This window comes from Danio rerio, chromosome 12, assembly GCF_049306965.1.
Source record: "Danio rerio strain Tuebingen ecotype United States chromosome 12, GRCz12tu, whole genome shotgun sequence".
NCBI lineage: Eukaryota > Metazoa > Chordata > Actinopteri > Cypriniformes > Danionidae > Danio > Danio rerio.
Window position 1 is genome coordinate 29,826,619 of NC_133187.1, and position 23,382 is coordinate 29,850,000.

The 23,382-nt window shown below is 35.5% G+C and overlaps 1 protein-coding gene across 1 annotated transcript in view; it reads left to right on the top strand.

Annotated features, from left to right (window-relative positions):
• The window catches only part of cacna1g (calcium channel, voltage-dependent, T type, alpha 1G subunit), a 403,764-nt gene that overhangs the window by 282,960 nt on the left and 97,422 nt on the right, over positions 1–23,382 (top strand). Inside the window, exons 21-22 of the mRNA XM_073918537.1 lie at positions 1,685–1,808; positions 18,874–18,942. Coding sequence (XP_073774638.1) covers positions 1,685–1,808; positions 18,874–18,942 — 193 coding nt within the window. The remainder of the gene's footprint in view (positions 1–1,684; positions 1,809–18,873; positions 18,943–23,382) is intronic.

Below are 23,382 nucleotides of genomic sequence, written 5' to 3' on the forward strand. Positions count from 1 at the left end.
TTAGAGACATGTTAATAAAATATTAATTTATCTCAGCCAAATAAAACAAACAAGAAATGTAAATTCTTGTCTGCAAGATGCTATAAAAAATTTCCAACACATGCTAGATACACCCTATTAAAATAGTGTCAACATTATGCTAACATTCTAAGATGCATGTTAGCAACATGCTAACTGCATTTTTATTCATGTTAGAGACTTGTTAGTAAAATGTTAATTCATCTTAATAAATAAATAAACAAAACCCTGCTAAAAAATCCAGCTCAAACCAGCCTAGGCTGGTTGGCTGGTTTTAGCTGGTCGACCAGGCTGGTTTTAGAGGGGTTTTGGCCTCTTCCAGGCTGGTTTCCAGCCATTTCCAGCCTGGTCTTAGCTGGTCAGGCTGGAAAATGACCAGCTAAATCCAGCTAAAACCAGCTTGACCAGCCTGGTTTAAGCTGGACATAGCTGGTTTTGGCTGGGCTCCCAGCCTGGCAAGGGTGGTCAAGCTGGTTTTAGCTGGTCATCTCCCAGCCTAACCAGCTAAGACCAGGCTGGAAATGGCTGGAAACCAGCCTGGAAGTGGCCAAAACCCCTCTAAAACCAGCCTGGTTGACCAGCTAAAACCAGCCAACCAGCCTAGGCTGGTTTAAGCTGGATTTTTTAGCAGGGAAAACATGTTTACAGTGTGCTTATATTTAAATCTAATAGAAACATAGTAATCTGTGGCAATTACCCCTCATTATCACTTATAATACGCAAACTAATGTATGTTAATAATATGTTAGCTACTGTATGTTAAAGACATGCTGATTTGTGCTAGCAACAGAATATATGATGAATATTACAGTATGGTAAAACACTGCTAGCAACATGCGGCCTCACAGTAAGAAGGTCTTTGGTTCGAGCCTCGGCTGGATCAGTTGTCATTTCTGTGTGGAGTTTTCCCGGTGTTCGTGTGGGTTTCCTCCGGGTGCTCCGGTTTCCCCCTATAAATCAAAAAACATGCGCTATAGGTGAATTGGGTTTGCTAATTTGTCCGTAGTGTATGAGTTTGAATAAGTATGTATGGATGTTTCCCAGTGATGGGTTGCAGCTGGAAGGACATCTTTATGCTGGATAAGTTGGCGGTTCATTACGCTGTGGCGACCCTAAATTAATAAAGGGACTAAGCAGAAAAGAAAATGAATGAATGAATATTAATTGATAACTTTATAACTTTTAACCTTTAGCTTTTCAATAGTCGTTTAGAACTTTTTCTAACCTGGCTATGAAAAGACAACATTCAGGTCGTAATTAAAATGTGCTCAAATACTGTAATAATAATAATAATAATAATAATAATAATAAATATTAGATAAATATTTTAATATTATAAAATGGGACAGCAGCAGCACCCTCATAATGTTTTAATTTTGTGGTGTATATACAGTATACATATAAAAGATAAAATTAATAAAGCCAAGAATGGGTGCTGTTCAAAGGTTTTCGGACAACTTTGATGAAATGTGTTAATCCACTTCAAATGTTGAGTAAAAGTTTCGCCAGTATATTTTTAAAAAAGTCATAGAGGTCTCAATAAGCAACAAATTTAACCTCAGTGACTTACCTTTAGTTGAAATCACTTTCAGTTTATGATCCACATTATTTGCATCACTGTTTGCATCACTCAGCCCTCTATGTCTGCTGTGATTATGTCTTGCAGGTTTCGCGTGACATGCAATAAAATCATCACCCACAAGATGTTTGACCATGTGGTTCTTGTCATCATCTTTCTCAACTGCATCACCATCGCCATGGAGAGGCCCAGAATCGACCCCTCTAGCGCTGTGAGTGATGTAACCTCATACACATACAAACACACACACACACACACACACACACACACACACACACACACACACACACACACACACACACACACACACACACACACACACACACACATACACACACTCACACACTCATGTAATTCAAAACAACATTTGCTAAAGGCAGAACTGGTCAGGTCATGGAGACACGCGTCAGACAGTGATTTTAGCTTCATTTTAATTACAAACTGCAATTTTTGTATATTTCTGCATTTTCGAAATTGATTTTACAGGAGAAGAATTTCAGTTTATTCAATTATTTCTGAAAACAATTGTGTGCAAATTTAAATAAATATTACAAGGTTTAATTTTAGTTTATGAGGTCCCATGCTTTGTTTGTCCTTCAGACTTATGTTCCGTAGCATTATTTGTTTAACTTGTTTTCGTATGGGACTCGAGTCACAGTACATCAATGTCCTGATTTCTATTATCTAATGGCCAGTTTCCACTGAGTGGTACAGTATGGTTTGGTACATTTTAATGGCCATTTCCACTGTCAAAAGGAACCTAAAAGTGAACTGTACCGTACCACGGTTTGGTTACCCTTTGCAAAGGGTACCTATAAAAGGGTATTATGACATCCAATCCTTTCAGAAATGGACAAGCGTGAGAGTGAAGCGAAAAAAAAAACAAAGGAGAAGCTCGACAGGAGCAAATTATTTTTTTCCGCAACATAAAACATGAACAAACTGCCATCTTTAACTTTTATCATCACCTTTATGACTATTATGAACTCGGAGAGATAGAAATACTTTCTAACAAGAGGTTACAGAGCTACAGATGAAAGGTTTGCACTGAATGTAGACTATATATTGCGTGTCATTTTTTTTAACAGAATAAGGACTAAATGCATGTTGTGTGTAGTTTTTCTGTAATGGGTAACATATCTTATAAGAGTCTGTATGTGTTCCTATATGTTGCATTTATATAATTGCAGACATTACAGTAGGCTATTTCATGAACATTTATACACATTTATTTATGAGTATAAAGCATCGGTATTGTGAGAAGTGCTTTTCATATGAGAATGACATCGACTGAAACTCTCTCTCATAAACCACGCCCACCAAAAAAGGATCATTCCTACCCTTTTGGCAGTGGAAATGCAAGCCTGACCCGTACCATATCATACTGAATAATTCAGTGGAAATGGGCTAAAAGACCACTGGGAGGTCTTTACAAACCTGGATGGTCATGTGTTATTCTTAAAATGCATACAATTTTTTAAATTTACTTATATAAAACCCTTTTCCTTTAATATCTTTTTTCACCTTTAAATATGGTTGCTACTTTTGAGAGTAAAAACAAATGTCTGTTAGGCCAAAAATTTAATAAATATGAAATAAATGTCTGTTGGCAGAGTGAAGTAGCTGTCTATTGTGAGAAAATAAATATTTTGGCAAATATATCACAATTGTAATATAATTGTAGCATAGTTGACAGTTTGAGGGTTATTGTTAAGCCAAAACCATCCAACTAAAACTTTTTTTTTTTTTGCTTAAAATGAAATAAATGTCACTAACAATATAAGACAACATATAATGCCAGCTACTGTAGTTGCCAAGTTTGACTTGACATACTAATCTAAGTAAAACCAAAGTCAAAAATATAATGACAAATAAAAAAAACGCAAAACTAAATTCCTAAAACTTCAATTAAATTAAATTAGAAATGAAAAAAGGATTTATAATGTTATGCTGCATTATTCGCGTTATAATGTTTGTAGTTGATTGTTTGTTTGTTGTACAGAATAAATGAGAATGGAAATGAGTGTTGGGACATATTTGGTATTATAATTATATAATCATAGTTGTTATTTAGTTAATTATAATCATGATTAATTCATTTTAGTTAGAAGGTCAAAAGTAGCTCTTGTCTTAGGTTATTAGACTTTATGGTGAATTAATAAAGTGCAGAAAAATACTATATTAGAGCTTGAAAAATATTTCATTTGTTAATTGGTTAGTTAGTTAAACAGTTTTGTCTTACTTGTCCTGTGCTTTGTCATAAGGAATGTCAGCAACACTTTACTACAAGGTTCCATTAGTGTATTTTATTAATGTATTTTCTAACATGAAAAAACAACGAGCAATACTTTTGTTAATTTATTTATTCATCGTTGTTAACTTTAGCTAATAAAAAATAAGGTTGTTTATTGTTACTGCAGTTCATATTGACTCACAGTGAGGTAACTAATATTAACAAGCATGCATTTGGATTTTAGTAATGCATTAGTTTGAACTATGATTAATTAGAATGGATTAGTTAGAACTATTATTAATTAATGTTGTACAAGCATTGTTCATTCTTAGATCATGTTAGTAAATTTATAAACTTACATTAAAGAGCCCCTATTATTGGTTTTTAAAAAATGACCTTCCATGCAGAGTGTAACCAAAGCACTAAGTGAATGAAAACATCTAGCTGAGGTCCAAATCTGACAGTGCACCATGCTTAAAACAATTGATTCTTTAATGAAATAGTCGACTCAGAGTCGAATAAATGAATTGTGTAGAGTTTGGATCTTTTGCCTGAATGCATCGACGTTGATATGGTACATCACCAAATATGTAGGACCAGTTCCCAATAAAAGCATGAACGCTCACATTAAAAACGCAATGCCATTTGCTTTTACTATGGCCACCACCAGCTGTTCCTCACAATCACGGCACGGTCAATTTTTAAATAGTTCAACTTTTGCTGCTGTATGAATTAATACTGAATGTGTGTCGTTGTTATTACTTGGGGTTAGGTTTAAGAGTTGAGTAATATGCTGGTGTTTAGCTGCATTGCTTTATTGCATTCCTGCATTGGGCTCACACATATTCTCTGCACTCTGAGTACTTTATAAGCGTGTTGGGCGTTTCTCTCTGGCTTGTGCTGAACCCAGTCGACCAATCACAACAGGCTGGGTCATCGGACCAATCAGTGCAGATTAGTCTCGTGCTAAGGAGGGCTTTGTACGCTGGTCGGGAAGTGCAAAACATTACAAAGTTGCATCATCAGACACTATTACATTGGAAAAACATTTTTACATTGGTACATTCCGGGTCACTTCCGGTGTGTGGTACATTCCCTGTCCGTAAGGAATCTGTAATTGTAAATTTGTTTCGTCCTTGGTAAAATAGTTTTTAATTGTGTCTGGTGATAGGTAAAAATGTTTTTTTTTTTAATGTGAATTTGTCTCGAGCTTTATAAAAGTGTTTCACAGTTTGTAATGTTGTTTTGCACTGTAGCTTTGAGAACAAATGAATTGATGAACAAATCAGATGGGAGTCGTTGGGATTATTAGGTTAAAATGAATGCATGTTATAAGACAATGAAAGTGTTTTTTTTTTTTTTTTTACTTGCATGCATATCAACCTGTTGTTGGAGACCTCCGAAACCAAAATATGATCTTTTATAATGCAAAATAGGGGCTCCTTAACTTATTGATACTTATTGTAAAGTGTGACCGGAATGTCCAGTTTGGCATGCCTTCAGTCTCTATAAAATGTTTCCCTGACTTTTCACTCTCTCGTCTACCAAAAGAGGACATTTTCAATCTCTTTATTAATTTACTGTAAAGTCTGTTAACCCAAGTCAAGAGCTGCTTTGGACCGTCTAACAATAATGAATTAATCATCTGATACCATATTTTGGTTTAGAGTCACTCACTAGCACTCATTCTTTACTGGAAAATCACTGACAATATATCACATATAACACTAAGTAAAATTACTGCCTACTTTAAATTTGACTTTTTGATAACTTACACTCTGTATAGAATAATTTGAACTGTCAGTAAATAGTTGTTTGTTCCTTGTCTGTTTTCACCTTGTCACGTTTTCACCTTGTCTGACTATTTTTTCATTTAAGGACTGAGAATAAAAAAGTAGATTATTAGGTGATTTGGGAGTTAGTTTTGTAGTTTTTTTAGGACATTAAACGAGAACAGATTCAATTTGTGTTCATGCTTTCTTACAGACCCAAAGGAGACAATCAGCTCGGCTTAAATGCTTTGCTACATCTCATTATCACTTTTGTATGTTTACTACTTCCAGCAGTTGCCTGCTCCCTCAGGACAGCTACTGTAAGACAGAGAAGAGCAAGAAAAGCAAGCAAGAAATTTGTGTTTTAGTTGAGATATTTATGAGGACGTTTTATGAGTTTTAAACTTTATGAGTCAAGTATTTATTGGCAAACTGCTAATTTAGGGACTTTTTGATTTTGAAAAGTAATTTGAAAGCCAATGTTCATTTTTTTTAGCAGCTGTCAGATTTCTGACATTTTCAGGACACATATTGTTATAAATTGTTGCACAATGAGACTTTTGAATCTTTTGTCTACCAAAATAGGACAATTTCAAGCCTCTTGTTAACTCATGGTAAAGTTTGTTAACCCAAGTCAAGAGCTACTGTGGACCTTCTAAACAAAATATATAAATAATCTTAATATAATTAAATACTGTATCTTAATATAAAATGAGCATCTAAGTTATGTGCAGAGTCACCCACTAGCACTCTTTCTCATTCATTCATTCAAGTTTCTTTTTGGCTTAGTCTTTTTATTAATCTGGGGTCGCAACATTGGAATGAACCCCCAACTTCTCCGGTATACTGTATGTTTTGCGCAGCAGATGCCCTTCCAGCTGCAACCCATCACTGGGAAACAACCATACACTCTCATTCACACACATACACTATGGACATTTTTAGCTTACCCAATTCACCTGTACCGCATGTCGTTGGACTTGTGAAACCATAGCACCCGGAGAAAACCCACGCAAACACTGGGAGAACATGCAAACTCCACACAAAAACAAGAACTGACCCAACTGGGGTTCAAATCAGCGACTTTTTGCTGTGAGGCGAGTGTGCTACCCACTCACCACTTGTTCTAAAATGTCATTATTTATTTATTTAGCTTTGAGCTAGTTTATCGATTGTAAATATACATTAGGTGAAGTGGAGTCTGTTAGAATGCAGAAAAAGGTTAAGTTGAGTTTATACACTCACCGACCACTAGATACACCTGTCCAACAGCTCGTTAATGCAAATTTAGAATCAGCCAATCACATGGCAGCTGCTCAATGCATTTAGGCACGTAGACATGGGCTGTGTCCGAAACCGCCTACTACACAGTAGGTACTGCATTTGAATTTAAACGTACTACTCTGTCGATAGAAAATTACATTCTATACAATGAATGTAATAAGTATGAATGAAATTCGCATGTACTACATCCACCATTTTGTCATGATCATGTGACCTACCTGCGTCAGTTGCGTCGCTTTACTCCCATTCATAAATTCTCTCGTGGGGCATCATGGGATAGCACAGCGTGCATGGGATGCGCACTTCAGAATCTTGCCAGAAGCAGTAAGTCATCTGGGTACTTCTATGAATTTGGACATACTACTCGGCTTGCATACTGATTTTAGCATACTTTATTGTATGGAAGTATGCGGTTTCGGACCCAGCAATCATCATGACAAGGGATTCTCAACCGGTGTGCCGCGGTCCACTAGTGGGCCTCAGTGATCCTGCAGGTGCAGGTGTAAACAAGGTGTGCAAGGTGTGTAAGCAAGGTGTGTTCCCAGGTGTTCCCCCCCACCCCTCCACACACACATAAATATCAGATTGCCAGTAACAAAGCACAAAGGCCTCTTCACCCTTCACTGTGTATTACTCTGCCCACATAAAGCCAGCAACAAGCAGAGACGCTACAGTTTGTTAAATAAACTGTTGTTAGACAAGAAAATGTACTTTTGAGGCTTTTTTAGTCGAGAATGTAGTTGTTTAGATTGCAACTATGCAGTTTATTTGTAAGAATAGTGCCTATTTTAAAATGTTTTCAATTTCTGAGACAGCTCGTCAGCGGCCAAAGACAGTTGACGTTGTCTATCCACAAGATGGCGCTAGGACCACATAATAAGCCCTTGCTTAGTGTGTTTTCTTGAGCACTAATAAAAAGCTGAAAAATGGAAGCCTCGTTGTTTTTAAGGTGGACCGGATAGAGTCAATAAGAAGCTGCGAATAAGAAGATGGATTCAGCCTCGTTCCTCTTTATTGCAAACACAGCAGTCTGGTAGTGATTGCTCTGTTTTTTTCTAATATCTTTTTCTGTAATATTGTAACGGTCGCTTAATGTTTGATATGCATTGTGTATAAATGTCCTCTTTAAGAGGACTATTTCTGTCGTTGTTTTATTTTTTAGTTGTAAGCATTGAACCTTGCTGAGGCCTCGTGCCAACGCACGCCTCCCACCAGTGCTGATATACAGCCAAATCGTACTGCTTCTTGTGTGATATTGCTCATACACATATTTATATTTATATTTATGTCCGTCCCTTTATGACCACAGTGTACCCATCTTCTTTATGACCATGTCATAAAGCGTGAATTATCTCAGACTGGTTTCTTGAACATGACAATGTGTTTACTGTACTCAAATGTCCTCCACAGTCACTAGACTCAATCCAATAGAGCACATTTGGGATGTGGTGGAATGGGAGATTTGTATTTTGGATGTGCAGCTGACAAATCTAAATGTCTGCAATGAAATTACCCTATTCTTTGCACTAAGAGTGAAATTACTTAATCTGAACACAACAGTCTGAGAAAAATGCTAATTTTAGATGAAAATTTCAGATGGCCAATTTTTTTTAAATGTTGCATCTTGACTCTTCATATATAGCAGGGATTTATTTTTTATTCTGTAAATTTCTCTCAATTTCTGATTAGAGCTGAAACATGTTTCTGTATAAATTTCTGTATAGATTTTATTCCAATTATCATGATTTGCTAACTTAAAAAGGGTTCAATAAAATATCAGTTCTTTTTAAAATAATTAAATATCAGAATTTTTAAATATAATTTAGTTAACAAAAAGATGAATAAACACAATATTTTCCACCTTGAACTGATGAAGAATTCTGTCTGTAATGGAAATGGGAGACCTTAAAGCCTTCTCACATGTAATGGTTTTTGAGACACATTATGTGGCATGGAATGATCCTTTTCTGTTGTGTTGTTTTCCAGTTGTTTAAATCAGCTAATCCAGTTTTTACCATGTGTGCCTCTGTGCCTGCACAATATTTGTTTATCTCCCCCTAAAGACATCATGTCAGCATTTTACAGAAAACGGGGAAAACTACCTCTTTTCCTTTATTATGCAGGCATGTGAATGTTTTAGACTGGGCCAGATGGCAACATATTTTCTCGATTTAAAAACTCGAATGATGCAGTTGGGAAGAGATGCACAGCAGGATTATTATAGTTAATGAATGTTATCATAAAAACAAAACAGTGAAATTATAAATTCTTTCCACAATCTGTGATTAAATAGTAAATACAATCAAAGAAAACAAACAAGACCTAAATTAAAATTATAAATTTGCAACTGAATGAAAATTAATAACAACTAAAAATGCTAAGCTCTTAACCATAGAGGATTTAGCTCAGTTTTGCAAGTTGTGAATTTAAGTAAAAATTCTAAATGGCTTTTGGTAATGACCTGTAACATGTTTGCTAAGGAATGTGCACATTTCAATATGAATCCACAGTGAGAAATGACATTTAGGAGTAATTGCAGAATCTCTGGACCAGGTAAAGTCAGTTGTGCCTCATTGTCACAGCAGAATTGTGTAACTTTGGCTGTAATTGAACATCAACGATGAGCTTATGCAAACCATCTCGTCTCCACGACAGACTTGATCTATAGTAACAGGTACCTCACTGTGCTCAGATGCGTGTCATCAATATTTCATATGGAGGCATTTTTTTCATTTGCGTATGAACAAATGCCATCAGACTCCCCACCTGAGTCCCCCTCTGAAGACAAGGACCTGAGCATGTCTTTTAGTACTCAAAGTAATGGGAAACGGAGGATGAAAAATACCAAGGAGAGTTTTAGCAGCATTTGATTACTCATTCTAACTCTGTCACAGTTTCACTGAAGATGCATTTAAATGTGAATGTTGATCCTCTGAATTACTTTGTGCTGATTGCATTCGATTCAAACTAATTTGCTCATTAATCATCTTGATCAATTTTACTAATTAAAATGTACAAAACTTTATTTAGGGCGAGGCAGTGGCGCAGTAGGTAGTGCTGTCGCCTCACAGCAAGAAGGTCACTGGGTCGCTGGTTCGAACATCGGCTCAGTTGGCATTTCTGTGTGGAGTTTGCATGTTCTCCCTGCCTTTGTGTGGGTTTCCTCCGGATGCTCCGGTTTACCCCACAGTCCAAAGACATGCGGTACAGGTAAATTGGGTAGGCTAAATTGTCCGTAGTGTATGAGTGTGTGTGAATGTGTGTGTGTGGATGTTTCCCAGAGGTGGGTTGCGGCTGGAAGGACATGCGCTGCGTAAAAACTTGCTGGATAAGTTGGCGGTTCATTCCGCTGTGGTTCATTTCCAGATTAATCATCTGCTGAACTGCATCCTAATCATCACAAATACTGGAGAAAACCTATTGAAACCTGCATAGGCCCAAGATTTCCATAGAAATTGATCAAGTTTGGTGAAGGAAAAAATCATGGTTTGGGGGTACATTCAGTATGGGGGTGTGCAAGAGATCTGCAGAGTGCATGGCAACATAAACAGCCTGAAGTATCAAGACATTTGTGCAGCCCATTACATTACAAACCACAGGCACCACAGGAAATTCCAGCAGGATAGCACTGTTTCTGATACTTCAGCCTCCACATCAAAGTTTCTAAAAAGCAAAGAAGGTCAGCGTGCTCCAGGATTGGCTAGCCCAGTCAACAGATATTAACATTATTGAGCATGTCTGGGGTAAGTTGTAGGAGGAGGAATTGAAGATGGATCCAAAGTGTCCTTAATACGTTATTTGATTCATTGTAGAGATCTACAGTATGGATGCAAGCTCATGGGAGTCATACAAAATATTAATAATTTTTTCCACTGCTCCATGAGTTTATATTCTATACTGTACATTATATCTGTGAAGTTACAAAACTACAGTCTAAGCAAAGTTAGACCTTACTGTCCTAATTAAATAGTTAAAAATCAAGGCATGATCATAATTTATTTAGGTAAAATAAGCGTAATCTAGAGGTCTTTGGCTTTCATATAAGCCCCTTCTGATACCAAATAATCAACTAGGAGTCAAGTTATTCTTTGATGTTCCTCAAACTGGGATAGGCAACAATACTTTTGTCAGGTGATTATTTTTATTTTTATTTCAACTTTGAGCTCAAATCAAAATTAAACAAAAATTTTTAATTTTTAATTTTTTTTGATTTTCTCTGAATGTTATTCATATATGTGTTTATGTGTGTGCGTGTGTGTATGTGTGTGTGTGTTGCCTCAGACATCCAGTAACCTTTAAAAGAATGAAAATGAAGGACAGGGGTTGTCTGACCCTTCTCCATCAGAAACCAAACACTGCACTTCCCAGACAAGCTCTTCCTCATTCATGAATTCTGACCCTCACATACACACACGGTTCATTCGACAATGAATGAAAAACAAGCCTCAGAGCAGAATGGAATGGCAAAGACGTCAGTCTGTTTTGAGAAACAATACAAACCGCAGCAATGATGTCAGTAGGAGGCTTTCTCTGAGAGAACAGGAGTTTTAGAACATGGTGCCATGACCCACTGAAGCATGCATTAGCAGGAGGTCATGGGAATGATGGCCTCTGGATCTTACTGCTCAGACACAGCAGGAGAAGGACAAATAATCCAGAGGGAGCTTTTTCACATTCTGCTGTGGAGATATCCAATGCTTATTTTACTTCCACACCATTTATTAGTACAAAACAGCTTCACATCACTTTGCATCCAGAATCTTAGATGCAAATCTGCAAAAAAAAAAAAAATTAATAATACCCCAATGTTATTTGCAAGGGTGTGGAGTTCCTAAATAACTTTTCACTGAAACAGCATTGCATGTGACAGCAGTATGGTTCACTTTAAAGAGTTCCCAGTTACTGAAAAGTTCCAGTTTCAGTATTGGACAAACACCAAGGCCTGTTGGTAAATCCAATGATGTCACGTCCTGCCATATGGAAAACTTGCATGTAGATCTCTTTGAAGGTTAAGTATAACTTATAAGGTTAGTATAAATGTATGCTATCATGTTAATAATCATGGCAGTAAGCACTCATGGTCAACTAAATATAGGATTTTTAAAAGTATATTAAGTTTACAGCATACGTTTGGAATGTCCAAAATGTGTTCCTGAAGGGTCACTGTGCTGCATTTAACTGCAACCTTCCAACACATCTGAACAGACAAATATATATATATATATATATATATATATATATATATATATATATATATATATATATATATATATATATATATATATATATATATATATATATAATTTTTTTTATTTATTTATTTGTTTATTTATTTATTTATTATTATTATTTTTTTTTTTTGATTTACTAAAACATTGAGGCAAGAGTGCTGGAGCTAGCTAAAGCCAAACTGCTGGAATTTTGGCCCTACAGGAGCTAGATTGAACATCCTGGTGTACTCTTGATGACTGATTGATTGTTTTGACATTTTTAATTGCTTGCCAGTCTGTTATTGTAAGCTTTACATTTGACATTTTCCTAAACATGACACTAAAAATAAAAAATAAATAGTTTGGTTTCTTGAAATGACAGTCAGATGGCCATGACAAGCAAGGAAGTTTAGACTTTTTTTAGTCAATGTGAAGGTCTGGCCACATAAGACTAGGGTTGAGTTGCTCATAAATGGCATTTGAAAGTTAAGTGTGATGGTCAGTTTGTGCCTGGAAGGGCAATGATGCAACAAGCCAGCTGGCTAAACATGCAGACCCAGTCTGATTTTTTTAAATATTTATATACAGAGAACAATTGCACAAGAAAAGCAAAAGTGAATAAAATTAGCAAAAAATTATAACAAGGACACACAGGGAAGGCTGGTGTAATTATGCGTCATCTTATGCGAGTCTTTCCTATGGGTAGCACCATTGACTATCAACAAGAAGGTCTTCGGTTTGAGTCATTTACGTGTAGCATTTGCCACATCAATTACTGTGACATTACATCAGTGAGGGGTGACGCAGCGGGGCAGTAGGTAGTGCTATCGCCTCACAGCAAGAAGGTCGCAGATTCGAGTCTCGGCTAGGTCAGTTGGCGTTTCTGTGTGGAGTTTGCATGTCCTCCATGTGTTCACGTGGGTTTCCTCCGGGTGCTCCGGTTTCTCCCGCTGTCCAAAGACATGTGGTACAGGTGAATTGGATAGGCTAAATTGTCCGTAGTGTATGAGTGTGTGTGTGTGAATGAGTATGTGTGGATGTTTCCTAGATATGGGTTGCGGCTGGAAGGGCATCCGCTGCATAAAAATGTGCTGGATAAGTTGGTGGTTCATTCCGCTGTGGCGACCCCGGATTAATAAAGGGACTAAGCCGAAAAGAAAATGAATGAATGAAATACAGTATGTTGACTATTTTGTTGAGGTTTCCACTTTGCTGAGCAACATAAAACAATATGAATACCTGTGCGACCGCCTTTATGATGCTCTCCTGAACCTGAAATTTTAAATAGCTGAATCGTAAAGCTGCTGGATTAAGATTGCATAGGGCGCTGAATTAAGATCACAATCTTTTTTTGATTAATCGTGCAGTCCTACTGCATTGGACAAGCCCAATCATGCAGCCCTACTACTAGACAAGGAAAATTGTCCAGTTTTCTTCCTTCAGGTTAGATTAATTGGATTAATTGACAATTCCAGGTGGGCACGGATAAAAAGTGCAGAATCCGGACCTGTTGCTGGGTGCTTCTGTTGCAATGGAGCGATCTATTGACTGTCGCCTCTTGGTCATTCTAAGCTCTTTGATAAAGTCCCTTTAAGGCAAGTCATTTCACTCAGCAGCCATCTTTGAAACGCCTCTCGGGCAGTATGCTTGGGCATTTTGTTTGAATGGAGAAGCATCAAATTGTCCAAAAATACTTGCCAAGCTTATGATTACATTACATATTACGAATAAACAATAAAATTAAACAGCAACTGTTTATTTAGTTTAATTTCTAAATGTTCTTTTCACACGAAATCTGCAGAAACTCACGTCGGGTCTGAGCCCCTCCCCCAGAGAATTGTCATTCTTTATCGATTGGCTACTGTAGAAGGTGGGCTTTATTCACCATATAGCAATCGCTGATTGGGTCCTGCACTAGAAGGTGGGGCTTCATTCGCCATATCAAAGAGCTTAGAATGACCAAGAGGGGACACTCTAGTGTAATTTGGGAAATGGCGTAGGCCATTTTGGAATGAAAACTCCAATAGAACAACAGCATATTATAAGTCTGTAAAATAAACTATTAAAAGTGCTGATGATTGTGATAATAAGTGTTGTATTGTCGTCTTTCAGGTTGTATCTCAGCTTTAATACGCTTTTTAAATAGATAAATAAAAAACAAAGCAGCTGCTTGCCATTGCAAAAGTAATGAGATCCAATGGACGGCTGATTACTTTCACTCCAAAATGGTGGAATCCAGGGCGTTGCTGGGCACTGCTGTTGCAACGGAACGTTCTATTGAGTGTCGCCTCTTGGTCATTCTAAGCTCTTTGGCCATATTGACAGTTACACTTTTCCCCATTCAAAAGTATACAAGTGACATGACTTGTGTATTTTGTAATCTTTTATATAGTATGTATCTGTCCCAACTCTAGGATTGTACAAGTTAATGACGAATAATGTTAATGAAGACCACGATGAAGGCAACAGTCCTATTCTAAGATTAATCCACATTAAAATAGCAATTTGAAGCTTCATGGCTCCCATTTGAAGGCTCATTACAAACTGAAGTGCTCAGTAGGCCTCTTCGCAGTGTTGACTTTGATTGTAGTAATGTCAAGTGTTTCCAAACTGAATTGTGGTTCCATTGAGTTGCGATAGGTCCTTTGTCCACTGAAGAAGTTGAAAAATTTTCAAGCGCCAAAGAAGGCATCTAGTAGCCAATCATGTTCAATACCACAGAATATCAGTATGTCAGAATGAAGGAAAGGCTTATTATTATGTTTGGTAATACTCAGTCACCTTATGATGAATCTTTATATACCTTACATTTCTACTAATAATAATACTACTGTGCCTTTTTTGTGTTAAGGTGCAAGCTGGATGTGTTAGGTTAATCCATTGTGTAAAATTTATAGTCACCTTTTGGCGCTGCAGAAGTGTATTCCAACAACAACAACACAGTCAACTTTCATTTTAAAATGGTGGTTATATTATAAAATATTATTAGACATCAAGCTGAAGTAATTCAGCAATCGATTTCTCACTCAAAGAAACCATGGTGGGATCTTAGCAGCCCTCCAGTTAACTGGGTCACCCCTAACTGAGACCAGACTAATAACCTTTGTGTAAGCAGCCTTCATTATTATCCATTATGCTTTCACAATCCATGCATGCCTGACATAGACAGATCATGTAGCACAGACTACACAGCGGATATTAATCTTTTCTGTCACCTCTAATGTAAACTGCAATTGTGTTCATTTAATGTATGTTATTTGCCTCTTTATCATTCAGTATGGTTTACAGAGGAAAGTGGAGAGAGAAAGTAGTGTAGCAGGACTGAGGTGTTGAGGTTCAAATCGCTGATTATTTGGTTCAGTGGACAGTTTGAGTTTTGATTATTTTGTATTAAAACAAAATACTGTTGCACTTTGTACATCGCATTAAGGAAGTATGGTTAGATCATCTTAGACCAATACCAATGCAGTCTGGTTAACATATAGATTTGTTTATTTAATATAATATTTTAGATTTTTATTTAATTTAATATTCATTATTTAATATTTAATTCAATATAATATTTTAGATTTTTAATGTATTATTTAATTAAATTTATTATAGTATTTAATTGAAATTTAAGTTAATTTAAAATGTATTATTTAATATTTAATATAATATTTTTAATTTAATTTAATTTAATTCAGTTCTTACACAATTTTCAATCATTAAACAAGAGATATGTCATTAAAAAATATATATATACCGAACCATTTTTGGATTTCCTTTGCTCCTAATGGGCACGTCTCTCTCTGTATATGTTTGACCTGTGGCGTTGGTGTTTGGTGCTGGTGAGTCAGGAATCTGTATATTCAATTCAGTTTATTGTGAGATCATGAGGATGAAGTCTGTTGTTGTAGAAAGAGGAACAAACAGTACTGGCTCAGGTCAGAGCAGAGAGGTGGAGAGCACAGCACCTGCTGCGTGGGACGGCTGTGAGGCACAGCCAGGAGGGCATCATGTTTGCTGTGGCATTTTTATGCTGATAGGGATTTGTAATAGCCTTATGTTTATGAACGTAATTTCATGTCTCAGTTTGCTTTAAATGTAAATGGGATCAAATAAACCTCAATCAAAATTAGGTCAAATTTTGGCTTTAGGCTTCAGGTTTGTTTTGTAATTTGAAAAAAACAATGTTTCAAACTAGGCTTATTGATATCAGAAGGAGCTACATGTTTACTTTATTACTATATTTTTATACAAGCATTACATTTGCTATTGTTTATTTATACACTTTTACGTAAACGTGTTACGCTGAATGAGATTGGAACATTATTTTACCCATATTTCATGATTTTGCCTTCATAAATGTTATTTGAAACAAGACCAAATATGTACAACCTAGGCTCATAGCAGTTGTGTATCCTGGTGTACTTTTCTGGGGACAGCGAAATATGTAATTGGAGGTACGTCTGCTTACAGTTTTTGTTTTCGCAAATCCTCCAGAGGCCACTGTGTATGCTTTTCGATCTTAAATTTCATCCTCTTGCATAAATTCACCTGAGGTCGCAATATACACTGCAGTCGACCCGGCCCACCAACCCCTTCCCTAAACCCAACTGATAGTGTTTTCAAAAGCAATCTAGAAAATTTTAACCTGTTGGTTTTTTTTTTTATTTCTTTTTAAAACTTTTTTCTTTTGTTTTATCTGGTTTCTAGGACATGGTGAGCCACTGGGGAAAGTGATAACATCGGTAAAGTTGGAATGGGTTTGAGGTTTTTTGGGGTATAGATGGGTGTTGCGGATGAAAGTGAAAAGGGTTAGGGAGTCGTGGAAGAAAGAGCTTGTATTCTTATTAAAGACAATTTGCAGACAGACGTACCTCTGGCTGCAAAACCCAAGCTCTCTAGAAATGTAGACAGGGGTAAGTATCTGCAATGAGCCTGTATTGAATATGTATGAGCAACAAAATGCAGCATCTCATATTTAACTTTATTTGACCTACTTTCCAGACACTTGCACCAGTTTGTATATTTGCACCAGACACTGTCTTAAAATCACTCCATATTTCTATAAAAAAACATTGTGCATTTCTGAGAGTGCTTTACACATTTGAGTGGGCTTGACAAACCACCTGTAGAAATACTACTCCACCTTACAAGGACTTATTAAGAAAGACAGTGTTTACTTGTAAATGTACCACAATTCATGTTGCACTATTTGTCGTCTTTGACCATAAAATACTTCTTTTGCACAATGTCTTTCACAATATTGCGTTGTATGTCTTGTTAAATATTTATAGTATATGTAGAGTTAGTAGTTAGTATAGTTAAACTACCACTCTGCCATGTCTAATATATATAAATAGCTTATAATAAGCTAATAACATAACACAATAGCTATTATGTTTAATATAGCTCTTTTATCCAGTGTTGTGTTCATATTTATGATTATTTTTATTTATGTACCATGGTCCTGCGAGACATTTTGTTCCACTGTATATCCACGCATGTAGCAGGATGACAATAAAGCTCAAATTGACTTGACTTGATTATAAAATACTGTAGATTTTATTTCTGCAAGCAGCCTTGGCGACATTTTTTTATTATTTATAATATACATAATGCATTATACTAAATAAAATAAAAAAAGGTCTAAAACTACATGAACATAACAAAAAACAAAACAAAACACATATTTAATGATAACAAAAAGACAGAAAATATTCAGAAATACATCCCTAAATGTTTGCTTTCAGTCATAATTAAAAGGATGTCTTATTGTGCAATAATCTAGGGTCAAGCAACCCAGTCAGTTGTTAAGCTATTTAAAAACCGTGTTTACACTATACATGGTCTTACCCCTAAAGTAGTCTGTGAGTTGATACATACATTCAGTAGTGATGGGGCTAAGACTAGTGTGACAGTAAGTGGGAATTGTAGAATCCATAGATGCAGACCCGCTGTGGGTCAGTCATCCTTGTCAGTAAAAGGTTCACATCTATGGAATGCCATTCCTGTTCAGTTGAAGTTACAATCAGAACTTCCAGTTGTTTCTGTAAAGCTGAAAGAATGGTTGAAATATTTACAGCAATGTGAGAATTAAGTATTATTCTTTCAGGTTGGTGCCATTTACATTTCTCTTTATGCAGATTGACTTGCATTTTATGTTTGTGGATCTGTATATATCGTACATGTTTTCTATATTGTGTTTTATTCTTGTTTGTTATTATTTTAAATTTTTTTAATGCAATGCCTAACCATGGACCATGGACCAGGGCTGCAAATTAGCTTTATGCTATATGCCCTACTGTATGTAGGCAACATCGGTTATCCCTGTGAACATAAACAAGCAAATAAATAAAAGAAAAAATATTTTAAAGCAAGTTAAAAACACTTGGGAAAGAAAAAAAAAATACTAAATTTTAAAGACAAACAATTGCAGTATTATATTGAAATGACAATAAAAGCTCATAAATAAATAGTCAACACACAGTGATGTATTTGATTATAATTCTTCAAATCTGATTGACTTCTTTGAGCTTCAGTGGGGACTGTCATGAAGCTGTTACTCATCCGTGTGTTATCCAGTAGTTTCCAGCCGAGGAGACTGGATGAAATGCATCTCATGTGGTGTTAATGCCCATGGAGTACTCGAAGCGTGGGCACAGTCTTAACTCAATAGATGCCATCACAGGAGGCACCTTTAATGTGTTATGCCACACACACATATGAATGTTCTCTGATCCAACACTGACTCACCCGTCACTTTCCCTGCTTGTCTGCTTCTCTCCACAGGAACGCATCTTCTTGACGTTGTCCAACTACATATTTACTGCCATCTTTGTGACCGAAATGACAATAAAGGTAGGTGACGGGTCTCTGTGTGGCGTCTACTCTGACAGAGGGTAAACTAACTCAATGACTGGGCCAGAATACCAGCCAAAAGTAGACTTAGTTCAGTTCTATGTAGCCTTTTTATAGTTAGATCAGCATGGATAAAATGGAGTCTGGTGAAAACATTGCTGTCGCAGGGATTTCAGATCCTGTCTTTTGACCCTTGACAATGCTTGAAAATGTATTCCTGCCTTCACATTGAGTAAAAAAAGAAAAGTTTAAGGGTTGATCTTTATTTATGCAGTTATAGTTTAAATCTCAAGCTTACAAAAATAATTTTAAAAACTAAAGTGTTGTATAGTAAAAGTGTCAATAGTTCTTATTTACAGAAATATTCATCTGTACACCATGACAAAAGAATTTTAACTCTACTTATTATTTAACAAAGCATTCAGACCCATTATGGAATCACAGAAATAAATAGCTTATTTTTGACAGAGATCAGCAATTTAGTATCAAAACTGGGAAAAAACCCCAAATCTATTTCATTTTCATTTGACAAAATATATAATTAAATATTAAAACAATTAAAATTAAATCAAACTGGCTTCTTTCTTTCTTTCTTTCTTTCTTTCTTTCTTTCTTTCTTTCTTTCTTTCTTTCTTTCTTTCTTTCTTTCTTTCTTTTAAATTAATCCATTTTATTTTATTTAAAATTAATTTAATTAATTTTAATAGTATCTATTGCTATTTTACAGAAGGGGAAAATTGATAGCAAATATATTCTATAATATAATAGAAAATATAAAATTAAACCAAATTTGCTGTAAAAATATAAATAAAAATGTAACAGCCACTGTATCACTGCAAAAATGCTAAGAATTTTCTTTGTTTATATTTTATATACACTGAGACACAATTTACAATTGTTTAAAAATAATTACAATTTGTTGTATCAAAGTCTAATGCATATCTTATCAGGATGCAATGTAAATGTAATACTGTATACTATAAATGTCATATAAAATAATAATATTATTTTTTACAATATGTAAAAATTCTAAAATAAAATCTATTTCATTAAGTTATATTATGATAAAATCACTGTTCATTATTCATATGTGCTTTGAATATGAAAAACAATTGATTAAAATAGAAATAAACAGAATGGAAATACAGTAAATAATCTATATGTACAGTTGAAGTCAGAATTATTAGCCCCCTTCGAAGTTTTTTCTTTTTAAAATATTTTTCAAACTGAGCAAGGAAATTTTCATAGCATGAAAATATTTTGTCTTCTGAAAAAAAATCATGTTTTATTTTGGCTAGAATAAAAGCCGTTTGAACACCATTGATTGTGTCAAATTAAGTTAAACATTTAGATCTGTTAGATCTACCATTTACTCCCCTGTTTTTCTTGCTTAAAGCGAGACTCCAGGGTGCATAAATTAAAACCTGAGATATATAATACTTCTACTTTTACTAAGTGCAAGAAAGACTGTAACATTAAATTAGATGAAGCCAGATCCTCCAACAATAGCACAGTGGACAGAAAAACGTGAATCAATATATATAGAATGGAATACATGACTGCTCAACTTCAATTGAAATTGCATGTTTATAAACAAAGATGGGCACCTGTTACTATGTCAGCTGTGTTCTTTGAAATTTGAAAATGATGTATGTGTCTTTTTGTAATTTGTTTTTATTTACTGGTAGTGGTACTTGTTGCTATGGTTATTCTTTTTTGTATTTATTAATTAATTTAATTATTATATATTTTTCAATAACTGCTGCTGTCACTGAATGTTTAGTTCTGTCAAATGTTTTAATGTATAAACGTAAAGTAAAAAATAAATAAATAAAAGCGATTTTAAATTTTCATTATTTGCCCCTTTAAGCTATATATATTTTTTCGATAGTCTACAGAACAAACCACTGTTATACAATGACTTTCCTAATTACCCTAACCTGGCTAGTTAACCTAATTAACCTAGTTAAGCCTTTAAATGTCACTTTAAGCTGTATAGACGTGTCCTGAAAAACATCTAGTAAAATATTATGTGCTGTCACCATGGAAAATATAAAATAAATAAATTATTAGAAATGAGTTATTAAAACTTTGATGTTTAGAAATGGCTAGAAAAAAAACCTTCTCCGTTTAACAGAAATTGGGGGAAAAAAATAAAAGAATTTATTTTTAAATTCTGAATTTAATACTCACAGAATTATTGCATTCAGCAAATAACAATTTTAATCTGACCCTCGCAGCTATTTTAGGGCTTAACTCGTTCCTTTTCGTGTTTTCCAGAAGAACATTTTGAATGACATGGATAAAAATACTGTAACGAATAAATAATGAAAGAATTTTCACTTTTGGTTGAATTGGCCCTTTAAGACCTTACCTCCCTTAGTCAATTACAACAGTCCAAACAAAAACTGCAGCGGCAAAATATTAAAATCTCACTGACATGTTCAAGCGCCGCCAGTCAGCTGAATTAAACATTCGAACAAATGCAGACTCATAAAGGTCCTACAGAGAGCACACTGACATGAAAAGTCTATTAAGCAAACCCTGCTCGCTATTTTCCACTCTTCACCACATCGCTTAATACTAAATAGAGGAGGATTGTCTGCCAGATATTCAAATGACGATGGTTGAAATGGAAGAACATGCTGAGGCCTCTCTGGAGAAGACAGAAAAGTTCATAGGTGTCAGTCACAGAGGTCTAGGGTTTCTATTCTGGGGTCCTGCTTTATGCCAGGTCATGCCCACCTTAGAGATTTTCAAATGAAAATCATGGCAGAGAATAATCATACTCACTGGAGGTTAATTAACGGTGACTGGCGAAAACTTTCCCGCTCGTGATGAAGATGACAGGGCTGTTGAAACTCCTGGCTTTTGTTGCCTGACGTGCCTTTGTTCACTTTGAGGTCTGATCAGATTGCGGTTTGATGCATTCACCAGCAACATCATTAGGAGTGTGCACATTCATGCTTAGCACTTTTTTAGGCTGATGATTCTCACTGCTGGTTTGTTTATCTCAGCTTTATTTTCCCTCCTCTGAGCCCCTTTTATATGCCAGCTGTATGCCAGTCTAACCTGATATTTTCTCTGAAATGCCACAGTATGTGACAAAAAAACTCTAGAGAATAGTTTTTGTTTTCTTTCCCAAACTCAGATTTCAAACACATCAGCTTTCTCAGGCATCATGTCGTGTGTGCATATCAATTTTGTTGTGTGTGTATGTGTTCTTCTCCATTTCTAATGAAAGTCATTGTGTTGTCTTACCAAACTGTATGCAGTTATTTCAGCTAAATATACAGTTAGGTCCATAAATATTTGGACATCAACACAATTCTAACATTTTTGGCTCTTTACATCAACACAATGGATTTTAGTTTAAGTAAACAAGATGTGCTTTAACTGCTGAGGTTGAGCTTTAATTTGAGGGTATTTACATCCAAATTAGGTGAACGCTGTAGGAATTACAACAGTTTGAATATGTATAATAAATAATAAATTAAACTTTAACTCAGGGTTCACCAACCTTTATGAAACCAAGAGCTACTTCTTGGGTACCGATTAATGTGGAGGGCTACCAGTTTGATAAACATTTCTCAAATAACACATTTGCTCATTTTACTTTTAATTATACTTTATGTTTTTGGTAATAATTAATGATATTCATCCTGGTGAAGACACTGATCATGTTAATGATTCTCACAAAAGTTATCAACAATGATTTAACAGGGTAGGAAATACCCTGTATTTAATGTATCAATGTGTAACACTTTATTTTTATATATCTCTGCAAATATTTACATTTTTAAATGATTACTTCTATATTAGATTAAGTATAGAAGCCATGTACACAACCATGTACACAACCATGTTGGTGACCCCTGCTTTAACTTTTTAATATTTGGTTGCAAATCCTTTTTTAGAACTCTAATCTGGCTTTCCTGTTTTTGAGGTTCACCAATGGTTTACATCTTGTGGTGAACCCTCTGTGTTCACTCTGGTGTAGACTTCACTTGATTGTTGACTCTGACATACAGTACATACACCTCCTGGAGAGTGTTCTTGATCTATCCAACTGTTGTAGAAAAAAGAAATCCTTGGTTGTCCACCACATTTGTTTCCATGATCTTCTGGGTCTTTTTGGTGTTGCTGAGCTCACTGGTGCATTCCTTCTTTTTAAGAATGTTCCAAACAGTTGTTTTCGCCATGCCTATTGTTTTTGTTATCTCTCTGATGAGTTTTTGTTTTTTCAGTCTAATGATGGCTTACTTAACTTATAGTGACAGCTCTTTGGATCTCACCTTGAGAGTTGACAGTAACAGATTTCAGATGCAAATAGCACACTTGAAATTAACTCTGGACCTTTTATCTGCTAATTGTAATTGGGATAATGAGGGAATAACACACACCTGGCCATGGGACAGATGAGAAGCCAATTGTCAAATT